This window comes from Coregonus lavaretus, assembly GCF_964263955.1.
Source record: "Coregonus lavaretus genome assembly, contig: HAP1_SCAFFOLD_276, whole genome shotgun sequence".
NCBI lineage: Eukaryota > Metazoa > Chordata > Actinopteri > Salmoniformes > Salmonidae > Coregonus > Coregonus lavaretus.
In genome coordinates, this window is record NW_028157844.1 from 533,162 (window position 1) to 556,212 (window position 23,051).

At 43.4% G+C, this 23,051-nt stretch overlaps 2 protein-coding genes across 5 annotated transcripts; both read left to right on the forward strand.

Annotated features, from left to right (window-relative positions):
• Nucleotides 1-237: 237 nt before the first annotated feature.
• On the forward strand, nucleotides 238-9,947 carry LOC311124817 (5-demethoxyubiquinone hydroxylase, mitochondrial-like). 2 transcript variants are annotated; one of them, XM_084198913.1, is made up of 7 exons: nucleotides 238-419; nucleotides 793-974; nucleotides 1,231-1,345; nucleotides 1,617-1,756; nucleotides 2,217-2,285; nucleotides 2,752-2,830; nucleotides 9,858-9,947. In XM_084198913.1, exons 1-6 carry the CDS (start codon nucleotides 326-328, stop codon nucleotides 2,827-2,829), a joined length of 678 nt encoding a protein of 225 aa, XP_084055039.1. In that variant the 5' UTR covers nucleotides 238-325; the 3' UTR covers nucleotide 2,830; nucleotides 9,858-9,947. The 2 variants fall into 2 exon arrangements, with proteins under 2 accessions (XP_084055039.1, XP_084055040.1); XM_084198914.1 differs by lacking the exon at nucleotides 9,858-9,947 and adding an exon at nucleotides 3,971-4,974.
• A 616-nt stretch (nucleotides 9,948-10,563) lies between these two features.
• Nucleotides 10,564-22,381, forward strand: LOC311124815 (carboxylesterase notum2-like). 3 transcript variants are annotated; one of them, XM_084198911.1, is made up of 14 exons: nucleotides 10,564-10,790; nucleotides 13,030-13,148; nucleotides 14,871-14,944; nucleotides 15,217-15,528; nucleotides 16,071-16,123; nucleotides 16,945-17,040; nucleotides 17,245-17,305; nucleotides 17,729-17,826; nucleotides 17,932-18,034; nucleotides 18,501-18,689; nucleotides 18,915-19,015; nucleotides 19,292-19,439; nucleotides 20,057-20,104; nucleotides 21,032-22,381. In XM_084198911.1, the coding sequence occupies exons 4-14, from the start codon at nucleotides 15,224-15,226 to the stop codon at nucleotides 21,336-21,338; spliced, it is 1,509 nt and encodes a 502-aa protein (XP_084055037.1). In that variant the 5' UTR covers nucleotides 10,564-10,790; nucleotides 13,030-13,148; nucleotides 14,871-14,944; nucleotides 15,217-15,223; the 3' UTR covers nucleotides 21,339-22,381. The 3 variants fall into 3 exon arrangements, with proteins under 3 accessions (XP_084055037.1, XP_084055036.1, XP_084055038.1); XM_084198910.1 differs by lacking the exon at nucleotides 10,564-10,790 and having other exon boundaries at nucleotides 10,800-13,148; XM_084198912.1 differs by lacking the exon at nucleotides 10,564-10,790 and having other exon boundaries at nucleotides 10,800-13,148; nucleotides 14,874-14,944.
• The last annotated feature ends 670 nt before the right edge of the window (nucleotides 22,382-23,051 follow it).

Sequence of the window (23,051 nt, forward strand, 5' to 3'; positions counted from 1 at the left end):
ACACGTGACATGAATAAGGGATCATAGCTTTCACCTGGTCAGTCTATGTCATGGAAACAGCAGGTGTTCTTAATGTTTGGTATACTCAGTGTATCTAACAATGTAGAGCTAATGCAAATCGTGATTGACCACAAACTCCAGCACAGTAGGTGGCGGCATGCACCTTAAACGTTTGTTTGTGGACCGCCATTAGACCATAGACGAAGAAGTAGTAGACGTCATTTGACAGCGCCATCTCCACTGGCAAGCAAATTTCAATGACAACCTGCATATGTAACACATGTTAGTTACAGAATAATAGAGCCAAATAACTATTCATTTAACAATGCAACGAGCCGTTTTTGCACATATTGCATTGCATGACTGGACGCATGTTTTCAGTCCTTTGAGGATACGGCAATGTTGTTTGCAGCACAGAGGTAGGCACTCAATGCTGTTTAGCTAGCTACAATGCTAAAAACAAGTCTGCTCAAGTGTTCATACATGAATGCTGACCTACGAATGTCTTAGCTAGTCATATATAATTTGTCAGGGGTCAGTTTCTGTCTTGTTTGCATCCTCCTAGCAGCTCAAGTGAGTTTTGTAGCTAGAGCTGGTTATTAGCTAGCTAGCTAACTAGCTGGAAATTTTACCTTTTGTTGACATGGTGCTTTTGTAAGGGGTGGGACACTTCAGTCGTTATAGCTAGCTATGTTGTTCTACAACAAAAAAATTACGGTATGGCAGGTGACATGTTCGACTGCAAAGTAAGCTAGCTACATATTTTGATAAGTTTTTTCGTCCTGTTTAAAGCACTACCAGTACAGCTCAGTTCTCGGGCATACAGTGTGATCCCGCCCCCGCGCGACGAAGCAGAGAAGTCTATGCTGGACAGTATGTTGCGGGTGGACCACGCAGGAGAATACGGTGCCAACCGCATCTACGCCGGCCAGATGGCAGTGTTGGGAAGGTCGCAGACAGGACCGCTTATTCAGGTATTGGTAGTCTGCATGACACATGCACAGATGTAGTTACTTTTCTTTAATTCTTGCAGTTGACAATAGCCAAACTACTTTTTTTTTTTTTTTGATGAGTCACTATAGGCTACAATTCCAGTTTCCCCTAAGTTAACTTTTTGACAATAATTAAAGAAAATGGATGTAATCATGTTGTCAGTGCTTGGTGACCCTCAAAAACAATATGTTGACATTCCATCATCCTCAATTATATTCATTTTCACCCTGTTTCAAGGAAATGTGGGATCAAGAGAAGAAGCATCTTGCCAAATTCAATGAGATCCTTGCAGAAAACAGAGTTCGCCCAACATTACTGTTACCCCTCTGGAACGTTGCAGGCTTTTTACTAGGTAAGGAACAAGGCTTCACCCCATACAGTCAACAGTTGTCTCATATGCCTGCCATATAAACAAAGGGAAGGGATAAATATATTAGATTCTAAAATAAATAGCTAAGATGTAATGAATTAAAACAGATCTGTAGGTAAGTACTTTAAAAGTGCCATTGTAATGTATACTCTGTCTGTGACTTCTGTTGCAATGAGACAATAATCCCCTACAGCAGTATGATACATATGGCTCTCGGGGGACAGACAATATTCTGTTCTGTGTGTCCCCCCAGGGGCGGGCACCGCTCTGCTGGGTAAAGAAGGCGCCATGGCCTGTACTGTGGCCGTGGAGGAGAGCATCTCAGAGCACTACAACAGCCAGATCAGAGCCCTCATGGAGGAGGACCCAGACAGATATGTAGAGCTGTTAAAAGTAAGATAATGAACCATCCCTCATACCGTAGGCCCTGGTGTTTTTCCTGACCAGGAACAACTCTGGGCTCTATCAAGAAAAACTCTGGGCCCCACCTAGGGCTCTTATTTGGTTTACACTAGCTTCTATAGCCACAAAGTCAAATTCCACAGCCACAAAGTCAGGTTCCGCAGCCACAAAGTTACAATTGAGGCTTTTTTATTTAAGGTTAGGGTTAGGCATAAGGTTAGCAGTGTGGTTAAGGTTAGGGTAAGGTTTAAAATCAGATTTTAAGAAGATATATTGTAGAAATGGGCGGGGTTTATGACTCTGTGGCTATAGTAGCTAAAGACGACCCTCTTACTTTCCTGGTCAGGAAAAACCCTACTCCTATATTTTACTAATGCATACTGTACATTGTCTTGAGTGTTTGTTGTCTTTGTTTCTGAGAAGTGAATGTGGCCATTTATTTTCCATACAGTTAATAAAGGAATTCCGAGATGATGAGATGGAGCATCATGATACAGGACTGGAGCACGATGCTGAATCTGTAAGCCCTCTTTCCCACTTTGATCTTTAGGTTGTACTCTATTTAATCATTTGGTTAAGCTTCTGTTGTTATGATAATTTATTACATTTCTTAGCGCTTTTCATAGCTTTTCTCAAAGCGCTTCAAGAGCAAAAATCAAACAAGCATTATATCATTACAGGTCAATGATGCTGTTATTGTGTTGTTATGTTGATGTTGTTGCATAATAATGTCTCAGTGTTTCTCGGTCTTTTTATGTTGTGGTTTATTGTCTCTAGATCATTATGGGTTTTCCTTTAAATTTGTTCCATAAAAACAAGGAATTGATTCCATCTCATTACCTCCCACTCTGGGTCATGGTGGGAAAGATTGCATGCGGCTTGGGAACACTGTGGTATACATTCCTTCACTGTTTACTGTCAAACGTCATATACTTTGAACTATTCTGATATAGGTTTTCTTGTGTTTTTTTTTTCTTTTGTTTTAGCTACCCGGATACAAGCTTTTGAAGAGTGCAATACAACTTGGCTGCACAGCCGCAATATACGTATCTCAGCGCGTCTAAAGTAATAATGAATTCAGTTTCTCAAAGATGGTTATCTAAAAAATAGAATGATTTAAGTGATGTAAATTGATATGTACATTGTATTAGTAAAGTGAACCTGGCTACTTTGTACAATATAGTAGTCGGTGCGTTTTTCCAAAAAAGGACTCCCATAAAAAAGATGTGGTTTTTGTCCAATTGTAACCCAGTTGTTGTAATTTACTTCAATGCTATCACTAGCAGCAAAACCATATAGCTAGCAGCTCAATGCTGCTTGACAGTTGAAACCTGTCTGAGTTGACATCCTAGAGCAAGTTGTCAAAGTGATATTGGTGGGAAAGTTGGTGTAATTCTACCCTCTGCTCTGGTCTAAGTGATGGGGATAGTGTGTTATCCTGCTATAGTAAGGTATTGTGGTCATCACTGACAGAGCTGGAACCTACTGTCCTTATCTAGTAGTTTTGTAACATCATTGATACTAAGTAATGTACTACATACTGTAATTACCTATCTGTTAGGTTTAATTGTTTGAATGATTAATCACCTTTCCACTGCAACCCCCCCCCCCCCCCCCCCCTTTGTTATTCTCCGAAAGTTAAATATCCAACATAGTTCTAACGAGGTCATATCGATATAGGCATTCTCACGCCATCACCATACCCTTCAACAAACTATCCTCTTTCACACATTATGGTTCATCAATCAAGATGAACAATAGCTTGTCAGTCCAGATGAATGGTTAAGCCTCTTACACAGCTGTTCCAGTACATGTCATCACAGTGAAAGAAGGATTGACAACTGATGGGTGCTGGCAGGGGGGTCTAGCTAATCTATGCCGTTCAGCGCTGCAGAGAAGTGTTCAGATTGTTCAGTTTACTCCCTAGAGACCCCTGTATTGACTATAGGGATTGAAGTGTCCTTATAGGATGTTCTGTACTGACCTAGTGCCTGAGATCTGCCCTAGCCACTTCAGATGCAGTGTATAGTACACATCAGTTGGCACAGAGAGACATATCGACCTCCATTTCACGTGCAATGTGTGCGATAGAATGCAAAGTTGCTAAGAGAGAATACAAAGTAGCTGCATTGTTGTTGTTTGTGCAACAAAGAAGGTCAAAAGGAACAGTGTGATATCATTCTGACGTATATTATTATTCGACAGCACTGATCCCACACTGGCTCTGTGCCTTTTGTACGAGGGTGCCTCTGGAAGCCGAGCTACAGCCCACATATGTGTTTTGAACTGTTTTGAACTGTTTTCTGTCCCTGCCGGGCCAGCCATGGCCCATGAATGGCCCACTGAACTGTTTTCTGCCCCTGCCGGCCCAGCGATGACCCATGAATGGCCCATGAACAGCCCACTGAACTGTTTTCTGCCCCTGCCGGCCCAGCCACAGTCCATGAATGGCCTGCTGAAGTGTCTTCTGCCCCAATGTCGAGGGACGTGTTTTCATCTTGACATGAGACTACTTTAGATATCTGAAAACATCCGACAAACTTTAATTTGGAAGTGTAATCTCCCTTTAAACTTCACAAGGTATTGTTTGTATGTGTGTGTGTCAGTGTGTGTGTCGTCACCTGTACCCCAGCTGTTTTCTGCCCCTGCCGGCCCAGCCACGGCCCAGGAATGCCCCACTGAGGAGTCATTTCTCACAGGGGCCAGGCCGCAGGTTCTCAGACAGGGAGTTATTTCCCCCAGCATGAGTTCAGAGGAGTTTTTTTTAGATGGGGTGGGTTTACATATCAGACCTGACCCTAAAGGTTAACGTGCTGTAACTCTGCTCGTTGTGTGCCCTCTGCCTTAAAAATAGGCCCCCCTCATGTAATGCACCGAGCAGGCCGGCTGGCACACACCCCAAGATGGACAAAACTACCCAAACGTATTACGAGTCCTATACCGGGAAACACTTCGTTTAAACTTTACCCATCCACCCAGCGTACTATTAGCAGTCCGCGATGACTTATGATGACATGACGACACAAACCGAGAGGCGCATGTATGTAGGTGAAGTCTTTTTGGGGGGATGATGGGATACACAGACTGACATGGATTGGTTTGCTCTGTGACCTAGTCCCATATCCCCTCCCCTCTTCCTTGGTACTATGTTCTCATGTACGTTTTAATACCTTCTGATATCACAGCATAAAGATACAAGTGTATCTATCTGAACCGCCAGTGAGTCTCTTTCATTATTAATAAACGCTGACTTACACTACCGGTCAAAAGTTTTAGAACACCTACTCATTCAAGGGTTTTTCTTTATTTTTACTGTTTTCTACATTGTAGAATAATAGTGAAGACATCAAAACTATGAAATAACACATATGGAATCATTTAGTAACCAAAAAAGTGTTATTCAAATAGCTACCCTTTGCCTTGATGACTGCTTCGCACACTCTTGGCATTCTCTAAACCAGCTTCACCTGGAATGCTTTTCTAACAGTCTTGAAGGAGTTCCCACATATGCTGAGCACTTTTTGGCTGCTTTTCCTTCACTCTGCGGTCCGATTCATCCCAAACCATCTCAATTTGGTTGAGGTCGGGAGATTGTGGAGGCCAGGTCATCTGATGTAGCACTCCATCACTCTCCTTCTTGGTAAAATAGCCCTTACACAGCCTGGAGGTGTGTTGGGTCATTGTCCTGTTGAAAAACAAATGATAGTCCCACTAAGCGCAAACCAGATGGGATGGCGTATCGCTGCAGAATGCTGTGGTAGCCATGCTGGTTAAGTGTGCCTTGAATTCTAAATAAATCACGGACAGTGTCACCAGCAAAGCACCCCCACACCATAACACCTCCTCCTCCATGCTTTTCCCCTGAGAAATACACATGCAGAGATCTTCCGTTCAACCACACCGTGTCTCACAAAGACACGGCGGTTGGAACCAAAAATCTCAAATTTGGACTCCAGACCAAAGGACACATTTCCACCGGTCTAATGTCCATTGCTCGTTTCTTGGCCCAAGCAAGTCTCTTCTTCTTATTGATGTCCTTTAGTAGTGGTTTCTTTGCAGCAATTCGACCATGAAGGCCTACAGTCTCCTCTGAACAGTTGATGTTGAGATGTGTCTGCATTTATTTGGGCTGCAATTTCTGAGGCTGGTAACTCTAATGAACTTATCCTCTGCAGCAGAGGTAACTCTGGGTCTTCCTTTCCTGTGGCGGTCCTCATGAGAGCCAGTTTCATCATAGCGCTTGATGGTTTTTGCGACTGCACTTTAAGAAACGTTCAAAGTTCTTGAAATTTTCCGTATTGACTGACCTTCATGTCTTAAAGTAATGATGGACTGTCATTTGTCTTTGCTTATTTGAGCTGTTCTTGCCATAATATGGACTAGTTTTTTTACCAAATAGGGCTATCTTCTGTATACCCCCCTACCTTGTAACAACATGACTGATTGGCTCAAATGTATTAAGAAGGAAAGAAATTCCACAAATTAACTTTTAAGAAGGCACACCTGTTAATTGAAATGCATTCCAGGTGACTACCTCATGAAGCTGGTTGAGAGAATTCCAAGAGTGTGCAAAGTTTTCATCAAGGCAAAGGGTGGCTATTTGAAGAATCTCAAATATAAAATATATTTTGATTTGTTTAACACTGTTTTGGTTACTACATGATTCCATATGTGTTATTTCATAGTTTTGATGTCTTCACTATTATTCTACAATGTAGAAAATAGTACAAATAAAGACAAACCCTTGAATGAGTAGGTGTTCTAAAACGTTTGACTGGTAGTGTATAGGCTACCCATCATCAATCATAAAGTTCCCGCTTTAGCTCTTGTTGCAAAACCGTCTATAAATTTGAATCTGAGGGATGCACAAACAAAGCATCTCTGCAAGCCGTGCATTTGGCAATCGCTGCTAATAGGCTTATATTCTATTGTTGGATATCTGGCAAGCAAATTGCTAATTAGCTACTAATATACACTGAACTAAAATACACTATAAACACAACTTCTTCACCTGCGGGATCGTCTGAGACCAGCCATCCGGACAGCTGATGAAACTGGGTTTGCACAACCAAATAATTTCTGCCCAAGCTGTCAGAAACCGTCTCAGGGAAGCTCATCTGCATGCTCATCGTTCTCACCAGGGTCTTGACCTGACTGCAGTTCGGCGTCGTAACCGACAGTGGGCAAATGCTCACCTTCGATGGTCACTGGCACACTGGAGAAGTGTGCTCTTCATGGATGAATCCTGATTTCAACTGTACCGGGCAGATGGTGGACAGTGTGTATGGCGTCGTGTGGTTGAGCAGTTTGCTGATGTCAACGTTGTGAACAGAGCGCCCCATGGTGGCGGTGGGGTTATGGTATGGACAGGCATAAGCTACGGACAAAGAACACAAATGCATTTTATCAATGGCAATTTGAATGCACAGAGATCCTGAGGCCCATTGTCGTGCCATTCATCCGCCGCCATCACCTCATGTTTCAGCATGATAATGCACGGCCCCATGTTGCAAGGATCTGTACACAATTCCTGGAAGCTGAAAATGTCGCAGTTCTTCCGTGGCCTGCATACTCACCAGACATGTCACCCATTGAGCATGTTTGGGATGCTCTGGATCGATGTGTACGACAGCGTGTTCCAGTTCCCACCAATATCCAGCAACTTCGCACAACCATTGAAGAGGAGTGGGACAACATTCCACAGGCCACAATCAACAGCCTGATCGACTCTATGCGAAGGAGATGTGTGGCACTGCATGAGGCAAATGGTGGTCACACCAGATACTGACTGGTTTTCTGATCCACGCCCCTACTTTTTTTTTGAAAGTATGACCAACAGATGCATATCTTTATTCCCAGTCATGTGAAATCCATAGATTAAGGCCTAATGAATTTATTTCAATTGACTGATTTCCTTATCTGAACTGTAACTCAGTAAAATCTTAGAAATTGTTGCATGTTGCGTTTTATATTTTTGTTCAGTGTGTGTGTTTATGACTTTGCAGCTTCGCACATGGCTTCATGTTTTTGTGCAACAATTAGGAGTTGAATATCATTGGAATAGTGATAATAGTATATTTAGCAGGCCTAGGCTACATGATGTTGTGGAATGAAATCGTTCCAATAAGCGACAATGTGACTGAGTCCTATAGAGAATGCATGTCCTGCTATTATGGTCCCTAACTCTTCCCATGTCTACATACTGTACATTCATGCCAGGCTACTAGTTTCAAAATTAAAGAAGATATTTAGGTTATTATGACATGACATTTTCACCACTTTGTCACAGTATGGTGCATACTATTTATTGAAACAGGATGTTACCACCTATAGATAAGCTGCATGAGACAGTGGGGTCTATCAATAAGATACATGACCCATTTGGGAGGGGGGGACTCTTTGCGACTAAAGTTTGATCGTCACCGATTATTTCTGTTGCAGATTAATAGTGTTGACAGCTTTATAGCCAAGATGCAAGTCTTTAAAAATAGCAACAAGTGCACAACTGCATTTTTGGCACAACATTGGGTGACAAACTTGCTGTTAAATAAAAACATGAGTGATGACTCGGTCATGATGCAGGTGTTAATAACAGTTAACTATAAAACCCAACGTCTAAATTAGCACCCGTTTTCTAAATTAGCAACGATATTCGATCCTCGATAAGCAGTAGGATTTCGTTACGAGTCTACGGCTCGAGCAGAAATGTATCTTTTTTTATTATGCTGAGTAATATGCTTGATTGACATTTTACATAATGTTATGAAGCTATTTTTAGGATCCAAACATGGCAATCAGGAGACCTGTGGTTGAATTGTTCGGCTTCTTCACCTAGATTCACCTCAGAAGGAATCTGCTGATATATCGACCGAGAAATCAGCAACAAGAATTTGAAAATAGCAATAAAACTCCCGAATGAGACCGTGAATAATCAAGGCCGTAAATTTTGAGCACGTGGACAATATAAATCCATATAAGTCATAAAAGCTTTCGGATGCAGAGCATATTGTTTCTTGGCCTAGATCTACAGGGTTGTCCATCACCTGCCTTGGGATAGAATCTGACTGACATTGATCATACGGTGCCATTCTCTCAGCAGGATCACAATAGAGCTCAGTTCTGAAATCCACACTATCATACTACTAAGAATGGATATTGGAACATAATCGGAGTCTGTTGATATGAAGAAGCCACTCGTTAGGTTAAGACACCGTTCATTTATTTGTGGATTCAAGAGGCTTCCCCATGGACTGTCTTACGCTCCTAATGTATAGAGGAAGTTGTGAGGTGAATGGCATTTTCCAGCCTGCTATTTACCTTACTAATAAGTAAACATTTTGTTTCTTTGAGATTCTTTGAAACAAAATAACATCTCTAACTCTCCCATAATGCTGTATGTTGATACTTTTTGGCCTTTTACTTTTATGCTGAACAAACCTATCCTTCTGATGTTAACTAAAAGGTAGCACTTCCTATCTGTCTTCTTTGTGTACTTTTTTCTGGTTAATTGTGACTCAGACCGTATTCTGTGGAAAGTCATTGGGTTTGATCTGTTTTAAACATTGCAAAACCAGGTGCAAGTGCTTGGTACTGTAACGGGGGTTTTACTGGCCTAAAAAAATAATTCACGATTATTTTCAAAAGACTGATTGACCTTTAAAATAAAACATATTTAACAGAACTTGTAACAGTTGCATTGATAGATTAAAGCAAGTGCAACTAGCCAATCATATTTTGTTTTGGTTTGTATCACAACATCAGTCAGCCTAGTGGGAGAGTCCCTCCTTTATTATCAGAGCCCACTAGCGCAGATGCTAGCTGTCACGTTACCATAAATTCAAGCAGAATTCCTACGCTGTGTTTGTATGTTAGAATTCTGTTCTTGTTTGTCACAGCATCCATGCCGGCAACCTTTATGAGAGCTTCTGAGAAGTGAGTGGCCATTAGCTTGAACTAACCCAGTGCAGGGCTCAACACAATGGTGCTGGCCAGTGTATCTATACTACCTATTTTAGCTGGACGTGGGAGTGAAAGTAGATGAGCGGGGATAAGATGTTTTTTGAAAGATACATACACTGACTTCTGTTTCCAGTTAATCGTCAGGCTGGTGGGTCCCCTCCCTCCCCCTGTGAAAGCGTGGCTCTAGAAAAGCTGTGTCCACGTGTCCACACAGTGGGAAGCCACAACCCATGATGCAAAGGACTGACATCACCTCAGCATGAATCCCTGATTTACGGCCGCCCCAACATGAGCAAGACCGCCACCCACCAGCTCCAGAGAAATCCAGCCAAGGTCATGTTCTGTATATGGGTTAAAAGTTGCATATGAAGTATTTAGCAGGGTCACATAGTCATAGTGGATGGATGCTGGGATCAGTACTAGGGTCAAATCTATTTTGACCCCAACCCTGGCTTAGGGTTCCTTTTATAGTGTGACATCATTGTATATTTGTCAATATATATTTTCTAAGATCAGTTACTAGTGGGCTTACCTTTCACTGTGAGGATTATTAGTGGTGAACATAGACTTTGAACTATTATTATCAATCATCATCAAACAATAGTTGAGAATATGGTTGAAACCAGAAGGTTTACCATTAACATGAATCTACTTCTATAGATTCAGGACATTAACATTAACTCCCAAGACTCCGATAGAGCTCTTATTCATTGGTGGTAGTAATCATAATGTGTGCTTGTCCTCATCAGCCAGGGCTGTGCAGCTGTGTTGGCAGTTGGCACACTGTGTTGTGGATCAGCTGGAGAGGCTTATGTGAGGGCCAGGGCCCTGCTGCCTGCCTGCCTTTGAGCGTAGCGTGACCCTGCGGGCACATACATCAGCACAGTGACAGGCTGGGTGCTCGGCCGCTCAAGCATGACTCCAAGGCCACGTTGCTGCTCCTCTGTGTCATAAGCCCCAACGACTCTTCAAGCTATTCACCGAAACATGTCCCCAGGCCCCCCTGGCAAGACGGCAATGACATGGGCAATGGGAGGCTGTTCATGGACTTAGCAATACTCAGCTAGTAAGTTTGCAAGTACGATTTAGTTGGTTAATGTGGTGTTTTTTGGTATTAGGCGTGCCACAGGGCTCGGTTCTTGACCCAATTAACGAGGGGCTGAGAGGAGGGAACATCAGATGCACCCCTCCATAGCCTCTCGCGGACACACCATACCTACGGGCCGATGTCATGCCACCGTGTCTACGGCCGTTACATCATCTGCTCCTGAAGCCGACCCCGTTCTCACTGCTATCGGTCCCCTCCATCCATCACGCTGACTGGTTGACAGTTTGCAGAAGGTTGCAACGCAAGGCCTCTAAACACCTGGCTCTAGCCGAGAGCGTTGCCCACTCCACCTGCTAGTTGTCTTTAGTGGCCGTTTCACACTTTGCACCAATACCAGTAAAGTCCTTTCTGTCGACTGGGCTGGTTGAAGGGTGAGTCCTGCCAATGCTGTTTCTCATTGCTCTCCGCTGAGCCCGGCTTTCACGCAGCTCGTAAACATGCCACTCTCCTGGCTCATCAGTCACGGGCCCTCTCCCCTCACCGATGCCCTACAACGCTGGTGACAACCCTGATATCAGGGTGATGTGGTAGCAGATTGCCAACTTAAGCTCCTGTGTGGTTTGTATGTCACTGCGGCCAGGATCCACACCCACAGAGCTTCTGTATTCTGTCCTCTTACAAGTTGACTTCAAGCTGCTTTGAATACTGTTCACACATGGTATTCGTTGACCGGTGGACACCCACGTGGCCAGCATATGGTGGGCATTTACTGCCCGTGTGCTTGATTTTGAAATTGTTACCAGTGGGTCATAACCTTTTCTGTGTTGTGGTGTATGTCATTTCTTTGATGCTCTCTGCCGACAGATATTCTAGCTCGCCATCAGCTCACTGATACAGGTGATGACACACAGGCAGACAAAGTGTCCTGGACCACCCGAGCTTTAGCTGTCTATAGCCTGACCTTGAAGATGCATAGGCTACGTGAGAAAAAAACAACACAGGGAGAAAGTATGCATCTTATGTGCTCAGGGGTCAAGCTTCTAACCCTGCTAGTGTTCAGTTCAGCAGGTCTTTACGGCCTCGGCACATTCTGTGTGAGGTTATGCTAAATGTTTTTCTTTACAAGTAAAGTGCAGTAGGTAATGGAGTAGGTAATGGACCTCGGAGATGAGTGTGTGTGTGTCATGTTCTCACTGTGGTTTGGAGAGGCTTGGCCCCTGACCTCTAGCTGGTTCAGAGAGTTGAAACCAACCTGGGGAGCCGAGAACATTGAATGTGCTTTCGCTATTGATCTGAAGCCCGTACGTCCGTAAAAAATGATAATCCGTCGAATCCCATATCAAAGAAAACAAAATAGCAGCAATGCCATCTCAAGCGCTCTGCTCGAGACGTTCTGGCGAAAAGGTGAGAGATTTACAGCACGTTTTGTCTTTAGTTTCTCAGCTATTTGAGGTATCTGTTAAACAGATTGTTGCATTGATTTCTGGGAAGACAGATGGTTGTGTGCATGCTTTCAAGACGACCGAAGGAATGAAGAAATTGTTCAGCTCGGTAGATCAAATTCAGAATAGCAGTGTCATTAGATTTCATTTTATTGTGTTTCGACACATACGTTCTCGCAGACATATTTTCACGTATGTTCCCTCTGGCAGAACTTGAAAGTAAAAAAAGTTGCTTTAGAAGAAGCTTTCTATTGAGAAGTGAGAATGTGAATCAAAGAATGAGATAAAAAATACCTTTAATAGAACATGCCAAAGCAATAAGACTAACTATAAATGTCTGATTTAATACATAACATTGTTTACGAGACACACCAACATTTCTGGATATAATTTCTGTGTTGTAGATACACCTGGATTACTGACTGCTGTAACTGTTGGGTGTATAATGTGCAAACACAGCACAACCCTTAGCCGTTTAGATGAAGGTACCCGGCGCTCAGTTAAAGGGATAGTGAGTGTTTTGTAGGTAGTCGAAACGCTAGTGGTCTAGGCTGCCTAGTGCTGCGAACAGTGCTTTTGTATCAAGTATCCTATGTAACTATCCAATGCCTCTCTCCAAGTCCCCAGCACCAGTCCCAAAATCCCCAGCCCCTATCCCAATCCCTTAACCCCAGCCTCTCTGCTGTCTCTCCCAGTCCCAGGGCCTCATTAAGGGACTTGATTGACACGTCAGGATGGTGTGCATTTCATTGATGAGAATTTTAGAGGCCGGGCTCGTGATCTCCTTCTGTACTGATCAGTACGTCACCCCGCAGCTATCCCAGGGGGACGTGAGATCGGTTTCAAATACCCTGCCTCTTCCCTCAGAGGCAAACCTTCTGTCCTGTCCAGGAGCCCCCAGCCCAACCTGGCCCCCATGGGAGCACAGCGAAAGGTAAAGCAGCTCGCAGCCGGTCAACTACCGCCACATTGTGTACAACTTGGACTTACTTCTGTACTGTGCATATGCTGTGATTTGTAATATATGACTTGAGAATATATTGCATAGGATGTAAAGGGGAGTTCGGGATTTTATTGGTAATGCTTTATCTTTTCAACAATTATTTGCCTGGAAACTATATAGGGAGATATTGCAGTCACAGTGGTGCTTCTGTAAACAGATTAGGTAACTACCAAATTATACATAATGTTTATTGCTTTAAAGAATCCCAAAGAAAGAAATTGTTATTATTATTAGTTAACAATAATGCTATAACTTTCCCATATGTTATCTATATGTAAATACAGAGCCAGATAAAATATGGACTGTAAAATAATCCCCAACCCTCAATTGTTTTCTCTCTCAATTTCGTGACGGTCATCCTTATATTTGTTGTAATAGAGGTTATTTGGGGGTCTTTATCATTCATATGAGTCATTTTCTAACTGTCACTTGTCCTATTCAAGTCACACACAATATAGGCTACCCCAGCAGGTGCAGTAATAACATCAACAATGATTTATACTCTAGACAGTTATATTTCAAGCATTTAGAGTCTTTCAAGCCAGACAATGTTTTGAGATGAATAACCCTTCACGATTTGAAAAAGGTTTTGATGGCAGTGTTATGCACGCAATGCTTTTTGGATGGCTTTAGCTAGAGGCTTTGCATTTTAATTCTCTGTCATAAAATGATGAATTTGACTAAAAGTAAAATATATACATAGCAAATTCTATTGCACAGTGTAAACTTTTGATCAATATATTTATCAAATGTGTATATATTATTAACATTAATAGCCTTCATTTAACACGTTATTGTCTTGTTCTTATAAAGTCTAAATGTTTAATGAAGTGTATTGATTCAGCAGTTTTATGAAAGCAAAGTAAAATACATATACTTAGCTACAGTCCACTTCGCATAACTGCTATTGCTGTCATTTGTTTACCAACACATCTTCTTTCAGTTGGCCAAATTGAAAATGACAAAGGGTAAAGTGCAGCTTGATAAATATTCATTTAGAGCTTCTATCTAATTTATATCATTAAGCTGGAAACCCTTCGCTCAACAAGACAGCCACCACGTGCTTTTGCCACCCAAAGTATCAACCACTCTATACCTTTGTGTGTGTGTCCTCTGGATTTTTCAACATGAGGTCAACATACAGGGGTTATGCCGTCTTGTCGGAGTGTGTTTAAGGTTTGTGCTCTACTGACCTGCGGGGTACATAGCACACAAAAGGATTATGCTGCAGATATGCCAGCCATCTAGGTGTTTAAATCAAAGCACAGGCGAACAGAGGGGAGAGGGGAGAGGAGAGGAGGAGAGGAGGGTTTGGGGGAGGTAGAGTTTTTTCTTGTTGTGGGACTTGGTCAGGTGGGTGGATGTGTGGGTGGTTGTGTGGGTGTGAGTCGGTAGTGGGTGGGGGTGCTTGAAATATGTTCCGGAGAGCGTGTGTTATCTTTTCTCCTCGCCACTAACCATCCAACACCCCCAGCGTGTCGTCACATAGAACCTGGCGGCAGCTCAAAGGGAATGCTGGGAAATAGGATCCATATGGTGGTACTATAAAGTGCACCTCCAACCCAGAGCCTTCACCAAAAACTGGCCAAGCCGTCCTCAACACCGGCATCCGTTCACCTACAGCCTCTCGTCTCTCCTCTCCTGTCTCCTCAGTAGTACTGCTGCTCCGTTTTACCCAAGGATCCTTCATCACACGTTACCTTTTTCAGGACTGGATACTGAAAGGGGTATGTTGATTTTTTGTGGAATTTAATGGATTCTGATTGTTATTGATCATTGCTTTAATGATTGGACATCTCTTTTAATTTTTGGAAAGGATGTTTGGTATTTGAAGTCAATTTGTCTAACATATCATTAACCTTCATTCATTTTGCAATGCTGGTGCCCAATTACTCGAAACTAAATTGCATCTCTCGCCTATACCATTGAGTAAGGATGGTGTGTTTCAGTGTCTATAAATTGAGTGTTTCATGTAGCATGCTTTGTGCTCTCCTCATAGGCTGACTATGAAGATCCTGGGCCATGTGGTTTTCCTGCTGCTGATAGGAGGGATTTGTTGCCAGAACAACCGCAATGCCAAACCTAGTGGCAAGTCATCTAAGAAGAACCAGAACCAGGGGGCCGAGGCAGCCCAGTCGGCCCCAGAAGATGAGCCCCATCCTGGGCCAGTGGAGTCGGGCAGGGAGGGTAACTCTGGAGGTCGGGCGGCAGCCCAGCAATCAGCTTCACAGAACAACAAGGCTTCAGATGATATGAAGCTGCATGTCCTCAAGAACACTCAGGTCACGTGCAACGATGGAACAGTGGCAGGGTAAGATGTTCTGGAACACTTGTTATGGAGGAAATGATGGCTGTTTAGATAAGAAAAAAGCTCTAGAAATTGTCTTATGTCCTGAATACAATCTATCAATTTCAGCGAAAATGGATGTGATAACGAATCATATAGTGCTATGAAAATACTGAAATAACTGCTGGCACTAAAAACGATTCAGTTCATGTTTTTGAAATCATCAGTGCTATTACAGCTGTTATTACACTAATGTGTTTTGATATTAGATACAGTAGTAATATAATCCACAGCTATCAGCTATATAAGTTGGTGACAGCAAGTGGTAAATGGCTTTTAATACTATCAGAGGACTTTGAATTAGAGTTTGGGGTTGGACTTTGAAGAAATACAATAATTCATGAATTGTCACATACGTTATGGTACTTAGCATACTTTTTTGATAAGGAGTTACAATGATGAGTGATTATGGTTGGAGGATCGGCCAACACATGACCCTATATAGCAGTGTTCTCTAGGTTTCACACATTCACAGCCCTTCAACCATGTTTATTTGTGGTCCACAGGTTTTACCTAAAGGAGTTCAAAGGGAGTAAGCGATGGCTGATATTTCTGGAAGGTGTGTATTTTAAACTCAACTGGTTAATTTGATCTTGAGAGGTCAGCGCATGGCATGTTTGCGTGACGCCCTCATCGGCATCTGGACCAGTGGTCATCTCCTTTCCCTTTTCCCTGTCACTCTGATTGGACGCCTCCTCCGGCATTCGCCCCTCCGTCACTATGGGATATTTATGAGGATTGCGTTGTGACATCACGTGTATTCTGAGACCTAGAACCGGATGTGTCACATCCTCTAAGAACAAACATTTCAGCAGGTTGAATTCAGCAGGTTGAAATGTCACAACATACATGTCCTACATCATAGGTACTTTTCTGTTGGATACAGGTCAACAAGTACCAATATGTCCACTTTTTTATATGGCAAGTATCTGATTAGGTCACAAATGCCACAGGTTTGTTAATTCTTTTATTTTCTCAGCAGGTGGTATTGCTCCAAAATACTTGACTTACATTTTATTTACATTTTAGATTTGCATATAAGCATAGCTATGGTTAAGATTATAACTCAACCATTAATGGACCCCAGGTGGGATTTTAGTAAGCAGTTACATAATAGTTACCAAGTTATTTCCCTGCCGTTTCTATTCAACAGTCCATTGCCATACATGTGCATCAGACCCCACAGACACTCCCTCAGTTAGGGAGCCTGGCCAGAGGCTAGCAGATGGAGCTGCAGGTGGATGCCTCAGTTACCCTCCCTCTCCCATTCCTCCCACCCCCCATTCCTCTCAGGCCTCCGAAATGGGCTAACAAGGGGGTCTCCCTTTCTGAGCTTCTGAGACCGGATGTGAGAAGCTAATATTAGTGTCTTATTTTTAGGCGGTTGGTGCTGCTACAACAAAGACTCCTGCGATACCAGGTATAAAAATATCCCACGACTCATGACCTCATCCGACTGGCCCCAAACACGCAAAGGTAGGTAGGGGTCCTCCTGTTTTAGAATGCATCCTCATCATTCATCATACATGTTTTACATGGGCGTGCATGTTTGGTCTCATTCCCAATATACATTGTGTCATGGGTTGTTGATTGTCATGTGACATCAGTGTTGTGTCCTACCGTATGTCCATTGAGAGGACACCACTGTCTCTGCTTGACTTTCCATTGGTTGCTTTACAGGAAGTGGGATATTGTCAGCCCAGGCGGAAGAAAACCCTCATTGGTATAACACTAATATTGTGTAAGTATGCTTGTTTACACGCTGGTTGTTGTATGTTACCGGTACATGTTGTCCTACATACTGTACTGCTATATCTGCAAGTTAGAATATTAGCCAAAGTTGGTAAGGGCCAGAACTAAAGTTCCCAGGATCTGTGTGATTGAAGAAGCCAACTGCAGGCTGAGTTGATGAATATCAAACATGACATGCTTCACGATGAGGGATGAACCTCTCTTGTAGATCCCATGAATCCTATTACATATGTACATGAATACGTGTGTGTGTGTGTGTGTGTGTGTGTGTGTGTGTGTGTGTGTGTGTGTGTGTGTGTGTGTGTGTGTGTGTGTGTGTGTGTGTGTGTGTGTGTGTGTGTGTGTGTGTGTGTGTGTGTGTGTGTGTGTGTGTGTCTGGCTCTGACCCAGCTGTGTATCTCCTCTTCTGCAGATTCATCCCGTACTGCTCCAGCGACGTGTGGAGTGGCACAGGGCCCACAGCCACCAAGGAGAAGAAAGGCCAGGGAAAAGAGAAGGAGAAAGATGCCAGTAGGTCCTCTCACCACCAGCAAATCCTCATTATTTTCCTCAACACCAAAGCAATTTCAATACGGTGCTTTGTTCTATTGATTGTATATCTATGTTTCCCTCCAGTTGAGTATACCTTCATGGGTTCACTGATCATCCGTGAGGTCGTCAAAGACCTAGTCCCTAAAGGCATCAAACAGGCCAAGGTTGTCATGCTGGCTGGCACGAGGTGAGTCCCATTTCCCCTGCTTTGGGTCTGCTCCCAATCCAGCCCCCTTATCTGTCTCCACTACCCACCTCCACACACACACACATACACACATACACACACACATTGACGGAGTGAGTCTATTTTAGGACATCCTGTAACTGTTGTCTACCATAAAGATGTTTACGAGCCCTGCTGTCCTGTATTGGCCGTAGAGTGTGGGACAATGACATAATGTCTATTAGGGGCCTCTCCCATAAAGGAGGACACAGTTCTGGGGATTCTTCCCAGGTTAGCTACATGGTTGGTGGGACACCCTGAGGGCTAAAACAAGAACACACAGTTAAGTCTGATTGTGACAGCATAGCTAATTCATTATTGTGGTTAGCTGACATGTCGGCCATTTTGGCTCCAATAGGCAGTGTGCCAATGCGGGGAAACGGTCACAGACACAGGCTTTTTACCCAGTTTCTTTGCTCCCCTGCAGTGCTGGAGGGACGGGAGTGCTACTGAACATTGAGAGGGTGTCCAGTCAGCTAGAGCAACTGGGGGCAGAGGCCCAGGTTCGAGGCCTGGTGGATTCAGGCTGGTTTCTGGAGAGTAAACAGCAGAGGGTTCCTGACTGCCCAGACAGTGTCTCCTGCTCACCTGTAGACGCCATCAAGAGAGGACTCAAGTAAAGCACATCTGTCTCTCTACCTTCAGCTTATTCAATTGGACATTCATGTCTCTATGACCTTATAATGACAGATGCCCTGAACAAAGCATTGCGTCTCATCACACTCATCACGCTTTATTTCCATTGGCTTGAAGTTCACCAATAATTTTAGCATATAACAGTTGCCCTGTCTATGTTCAATGCACACTGGAAGCCATTTTTCTCCAATCGCTGTTTTCTTAGGCTGTGGAACGGGCTGGTCCCAGACAAGTGTCGGCAGCAGTGCAAGAGAGGAGAGGAGTGGCAGTGCTTCTTCGGCCACAAACTCTACTCCTCCCTGACCTGTGAGTGTCTTTACTACCTACCATCATCTTGGAAGAATCTTTCTTTTATCTATCCAGCTGAAGGGTCATGAATCAGAATGTTAGTAAACTTTATGTCCATCATGTTACCCATCAAGATCCCAATAAATGTTACGTCCCTCATGTTACTCAATAAAACATTTATAGGTACAAGCAACACCCTAACTCTGATCTCATACTGTGACTTTCCCTCCTGTGTGTGTGTGTGTGTGTGTGTGTGTGTGTGTGTGTGTGTGTGTGTGTGTGTGTGTGTCATAGCCCCTCTGTTTGTGGTGCAGTGGCTGTTTGATGAGGAGCAGCTGAGAGTGGAGAATATCTACCTGGGGGGTCAGACCCTGTCAGAACAGCAGTGGACCTACATGCAGAACCTGGGAAAGGATATCAAGAACTCACTCAAAGATGTCACGTAAGTGTCCACCTGAAGCGACGGTAGTGACTGTGGATGTGGTAGAGATTGACATATAGGCCAAGAATTCACAAAACCTAAATTTCAGGATGAAAACATTAAGAACACCCCCCCTCTTGCCCTCAGAACAGCCTCAATTCGTCAGGGCATGAACTCTACAAGGTGTCGACAGCGTTCCACAGGGATGCTGGCCCATGTTGACTCCAGTGCTTCCCAAAGTTGTGTCAAGTTGGATGGTGGACCATTCTTGATACACACGAAACTGTTACCCATTCACCCTCTGAATGGCACACATACACAATCCATGTTTCAATTGTCTCAAGGCTTAAAAAATCATTATTTAACCTGTCTCCTCCCCTTCATCTACACTGATTGAAGTGGATTTAACAAGTGACATCAATAAGGGATCATAGCTTTCACCTGGATTCACCTGGTCAGTCTATGTCACGGAAAGAGCAGGTGTCCTTAATGTTTTGTACAGTCAGTGTATACAATTGATCAGCTGAAATGGAAGATTTGCAACAATGAAACAACAGCAATATTCTCCACATGTTCCCAACACTATCAAAGATATCACTCTGCTCAGTGCTGACGTTATACTGTGGTGTGTGTTGCAGGGCTGTGTTCGCACCCTCCTGCCTGTCCCACACATTGATCACTAAAAGGTAAGGACATCTGACTCCCTGGGGGCCCTGAAAAGCACATCATATATCCCCTCTACCCCTCACCCCTACCTTGACCCCTCTCTACCCAGTGAGCTCATGCTACTCTTTTTGTGTAGCTCGTTCATCAAGCCGCATTCTGCGTGTCACTGAATGCCATTTCACACTTTCACTAACCCCCCAGCACCCCTTACACACACACACACGCACCCACCCACGCACCCACCCACAAACGTGCACAAACAAACGCACCCCTGTAAGCAAGCAAACACATACATACTTAAAAGGGAACACACACACTCATAAAATCACACACACTTAACACACACACCTCTCCAGCTGGACATAGGGTCATTGACAGGGCAGAAGGTGGAGCCTATGCTCTGGTAAAGGGCAGGGTTAGAGGTGGGAGGAGTGATTAGCTCAGGGTTGTTGGGGAGGAGCTGGTTGCCTAATCATACTAGTGTGAGGTAGGTGGATCATATTTTCACAGTTTTGTAATCTAATGCAGGGCTATGATTATGGTGGTTATGGTGGTGGTGTTGGAGGCTGGACACATGGAGGGCACAGCTGGGGAACCAATTGAGACACAGCCTGCCAAGGCAAACTGCTAAGCTTGTGAGAAGATATAGGGCTCAAGTGGCACAACACTCTCTCACATTTACCTACTTCTATCATCTCCCCATTCCCTCCCTCCCCCCCCTCTCTCTCTCTCTCTCCTGCCCTCTTGCTATCTCCCTCCCCCTCTTTCTCTCTCTATCTCCCCCCTCTTTCTCTCTCTCTCTCGCTCTCCTGCCCTCTTGCTATCTCCCTCCCCCTCTCTCTCTCGCTCGTTCGCTCTCTCCTGCCCTCTTGCTATCTCCCTCCTCCTCTTTCTCTCTCTCTCTCTCCCTCCCCCTCTCTCCTTCTCTCCCTCATTCTTTATATTAGTAACTGGATGACGTTTCAAGTCAAAGGCACCTCCCTGCCCCGGGCTCTGCAGTGCTGGGATAAGAGTTTCCAAGAGGCCAACCGTAACAGCAAGACCCCCCTGAAGGGCTGTCCCTTCCACCTGATCGACACCTGCCACTGGCCCCAGTGCAACCCCACCTGCCCAGCCCTGGTGGACCAGGCCACCCAGCAGGAGCTCACGCTGCTCCAGATGTTAGTGGGCATGGGCCTGGACCTCCAGAAACTAGGCCTGGACCTCAGGAGGGACAGTAGCTCTATAACTAGCATGATCAGTAGCGGTGGCTAAGATAAGATGTATAGAAGCCCATTCTCTGGCTTAGTAAAGGGGAATTTATTATGAGTTATGACGTAACCATAAAAGGTACAGAATCTGGTTACTTCTCTTGTGCCGCTCAGCCATTCCATTGTGCTCCACTGTTACCATGCCGTCTTGAACGGTGGGTATGTCACTGGGCTTACAGTATGTCTGTCTGTAACGTTACAGTTTGCCTCCAGGGTCCCTCTCCTGGACAGTTAAAGAGGGGAGGGTAGTGATTCCCTGGGTTGTGTCTCACATTCACATTCAAGGAGAACGAGGAGTGCCGGGTACCTGTAGCTAACCAGTCAGACACCAAACCTGCAACACACTTTCACCCAACTACATGTACTATACAAAACTTCAACAACATTTTGTGAAGTGAAACGTACTGCTTTTGAGGATTTTTGAATAAGCGATTGGCACATTTTATCATCTTGCCAACATAGGACTGGTACAGTATTCAGAGGAAATGTACATTTTACTGTAGATGGTTGACTGGAAAGAGATATTAGATCCATGTCCAAGCTCAAACACGGTCAAAGAATCAAGGACTGTCTTGCAAGGACACTTGCATTGCCAAGACCATTCTCTAACTTTTATTGTATGTGTTCTACACACACACACACACACACACACACACACACACACACACAGCCTATGGTTTATATTGCCCACATTTCTACTGCTGCTGCTATAACAACGTTGACTTTTTAGATATATATTTGATATGCATGTGAAGTAAGGGATGTTTGATCTTGCAAAAGTGGCCCAAATGGAGAGTAATCGTCATACTTTATAATATTGTATATAATCAAGAGAAGGTCGTGACCATCTCTTCTTTCTTTGAGTTTACCGTGAAGTGTGTTTGAACCTAATGTATCTTCCCATGGACCCTTTTAAGTGATGTTTCCTCTTCAAAAATGCTGTAGTTGATACTACTCAGCTACTGTGTCATGTACTGTAATATCTACATCATTTACAACATTAAAGATTCATTTAATGTGATTATATCTATTGTATGGTAATTAAAACAGAATTGTTTGATTTGCTGTTGTTTTAAATTGTAAGTAATTAAGTATTGAATAGTAGAGAAAATAATGAAATTATTTACCATGTAAACAGAACTATAACTTAACATGCATTATATATTGGATGTATGTTGAATTGAATACAGAACAATAAATACAAGTTTGGATTATCCTTGAAAACCTATTCAGAGTGAGATTTGTTACTTTCTCTTTGATTTAACCCCCTGTTAATAAATCATTATTATTTTAAATTCGACCTCAAATTCAGAAGCTCTGAGATTAAAAGAAGAATCTCCACCAGCAGGTTTCAGTAAAGCGTAGTCTACTCGGTAGGCCTACTGGTAAAACATCATGCTGTATTTATTTCCCACACTCCAACCACCAGTTGGCGATCTTTTAGATGTAAACCAAAGCCCCACAAAGACACTATAGTTTGAAAAGTATTACAGATTCCCAACTACCACTGTAAATATGAAAAGAGAGACATCAGAGATGTTTTAGAAAGGTTGTAATATGTTTTGGACATTTACATTTTCTTACCGACACAATTGAAAGATCTTGGTAGATTTGTCTGTAATTTAGACATCTCTGTTTCTTGCACAAATATAATCAGCAATATGAATTGAATGCTTTTGAATCAGCAATATATATCGAATGCTTCTGTTTTATCAAC

Bases quoted from the DNA above. Each gene is read 5' to 3' on its own strand.
- LOC311124817 (XM_084198913.1), top strand. From the start codon at position 326: ATGCAACGAGCCGTTTTTGCACATATTGCATTGCATGACTGGACGCAT. The intron at 975-1,230 runs GTATTGGTAGTC...CCCTGTTTCAAG, and splicing joins AGACAGGACCGCTTATTCAG to GAAATGTGGGATCAAGAGAA. The intron at 2,286-2,751 runs GTAAGCCCTCTT...CTTTTGTTTTAG, and splicing joins TGGAGCACGATGCTGAATCT to CTACCCGGATACAAGCTTTT.
- LOC311124815 (XM_084198911.1), top strand. From the start codon at position 15,224: ATGAAGATCCTGGGCCATGTGGTTTTCCTGCTGCTGATAGGAGGGATT. The intron at 17,306-17,728 runs GTAAGTATGCTT...CCTCTTCTGCAG, and splicing joins TGGTATAACACTAATATTGT to ATTCATCCCGTACTGCTCCA. The intron at 18,690-18,914 runs GTAAAGCACATC...CTGTTTTCTTAG, and splicing joins GCCATCAAGAGAGGACTCAA to GCTGTGGAACGGGCTGGTCC.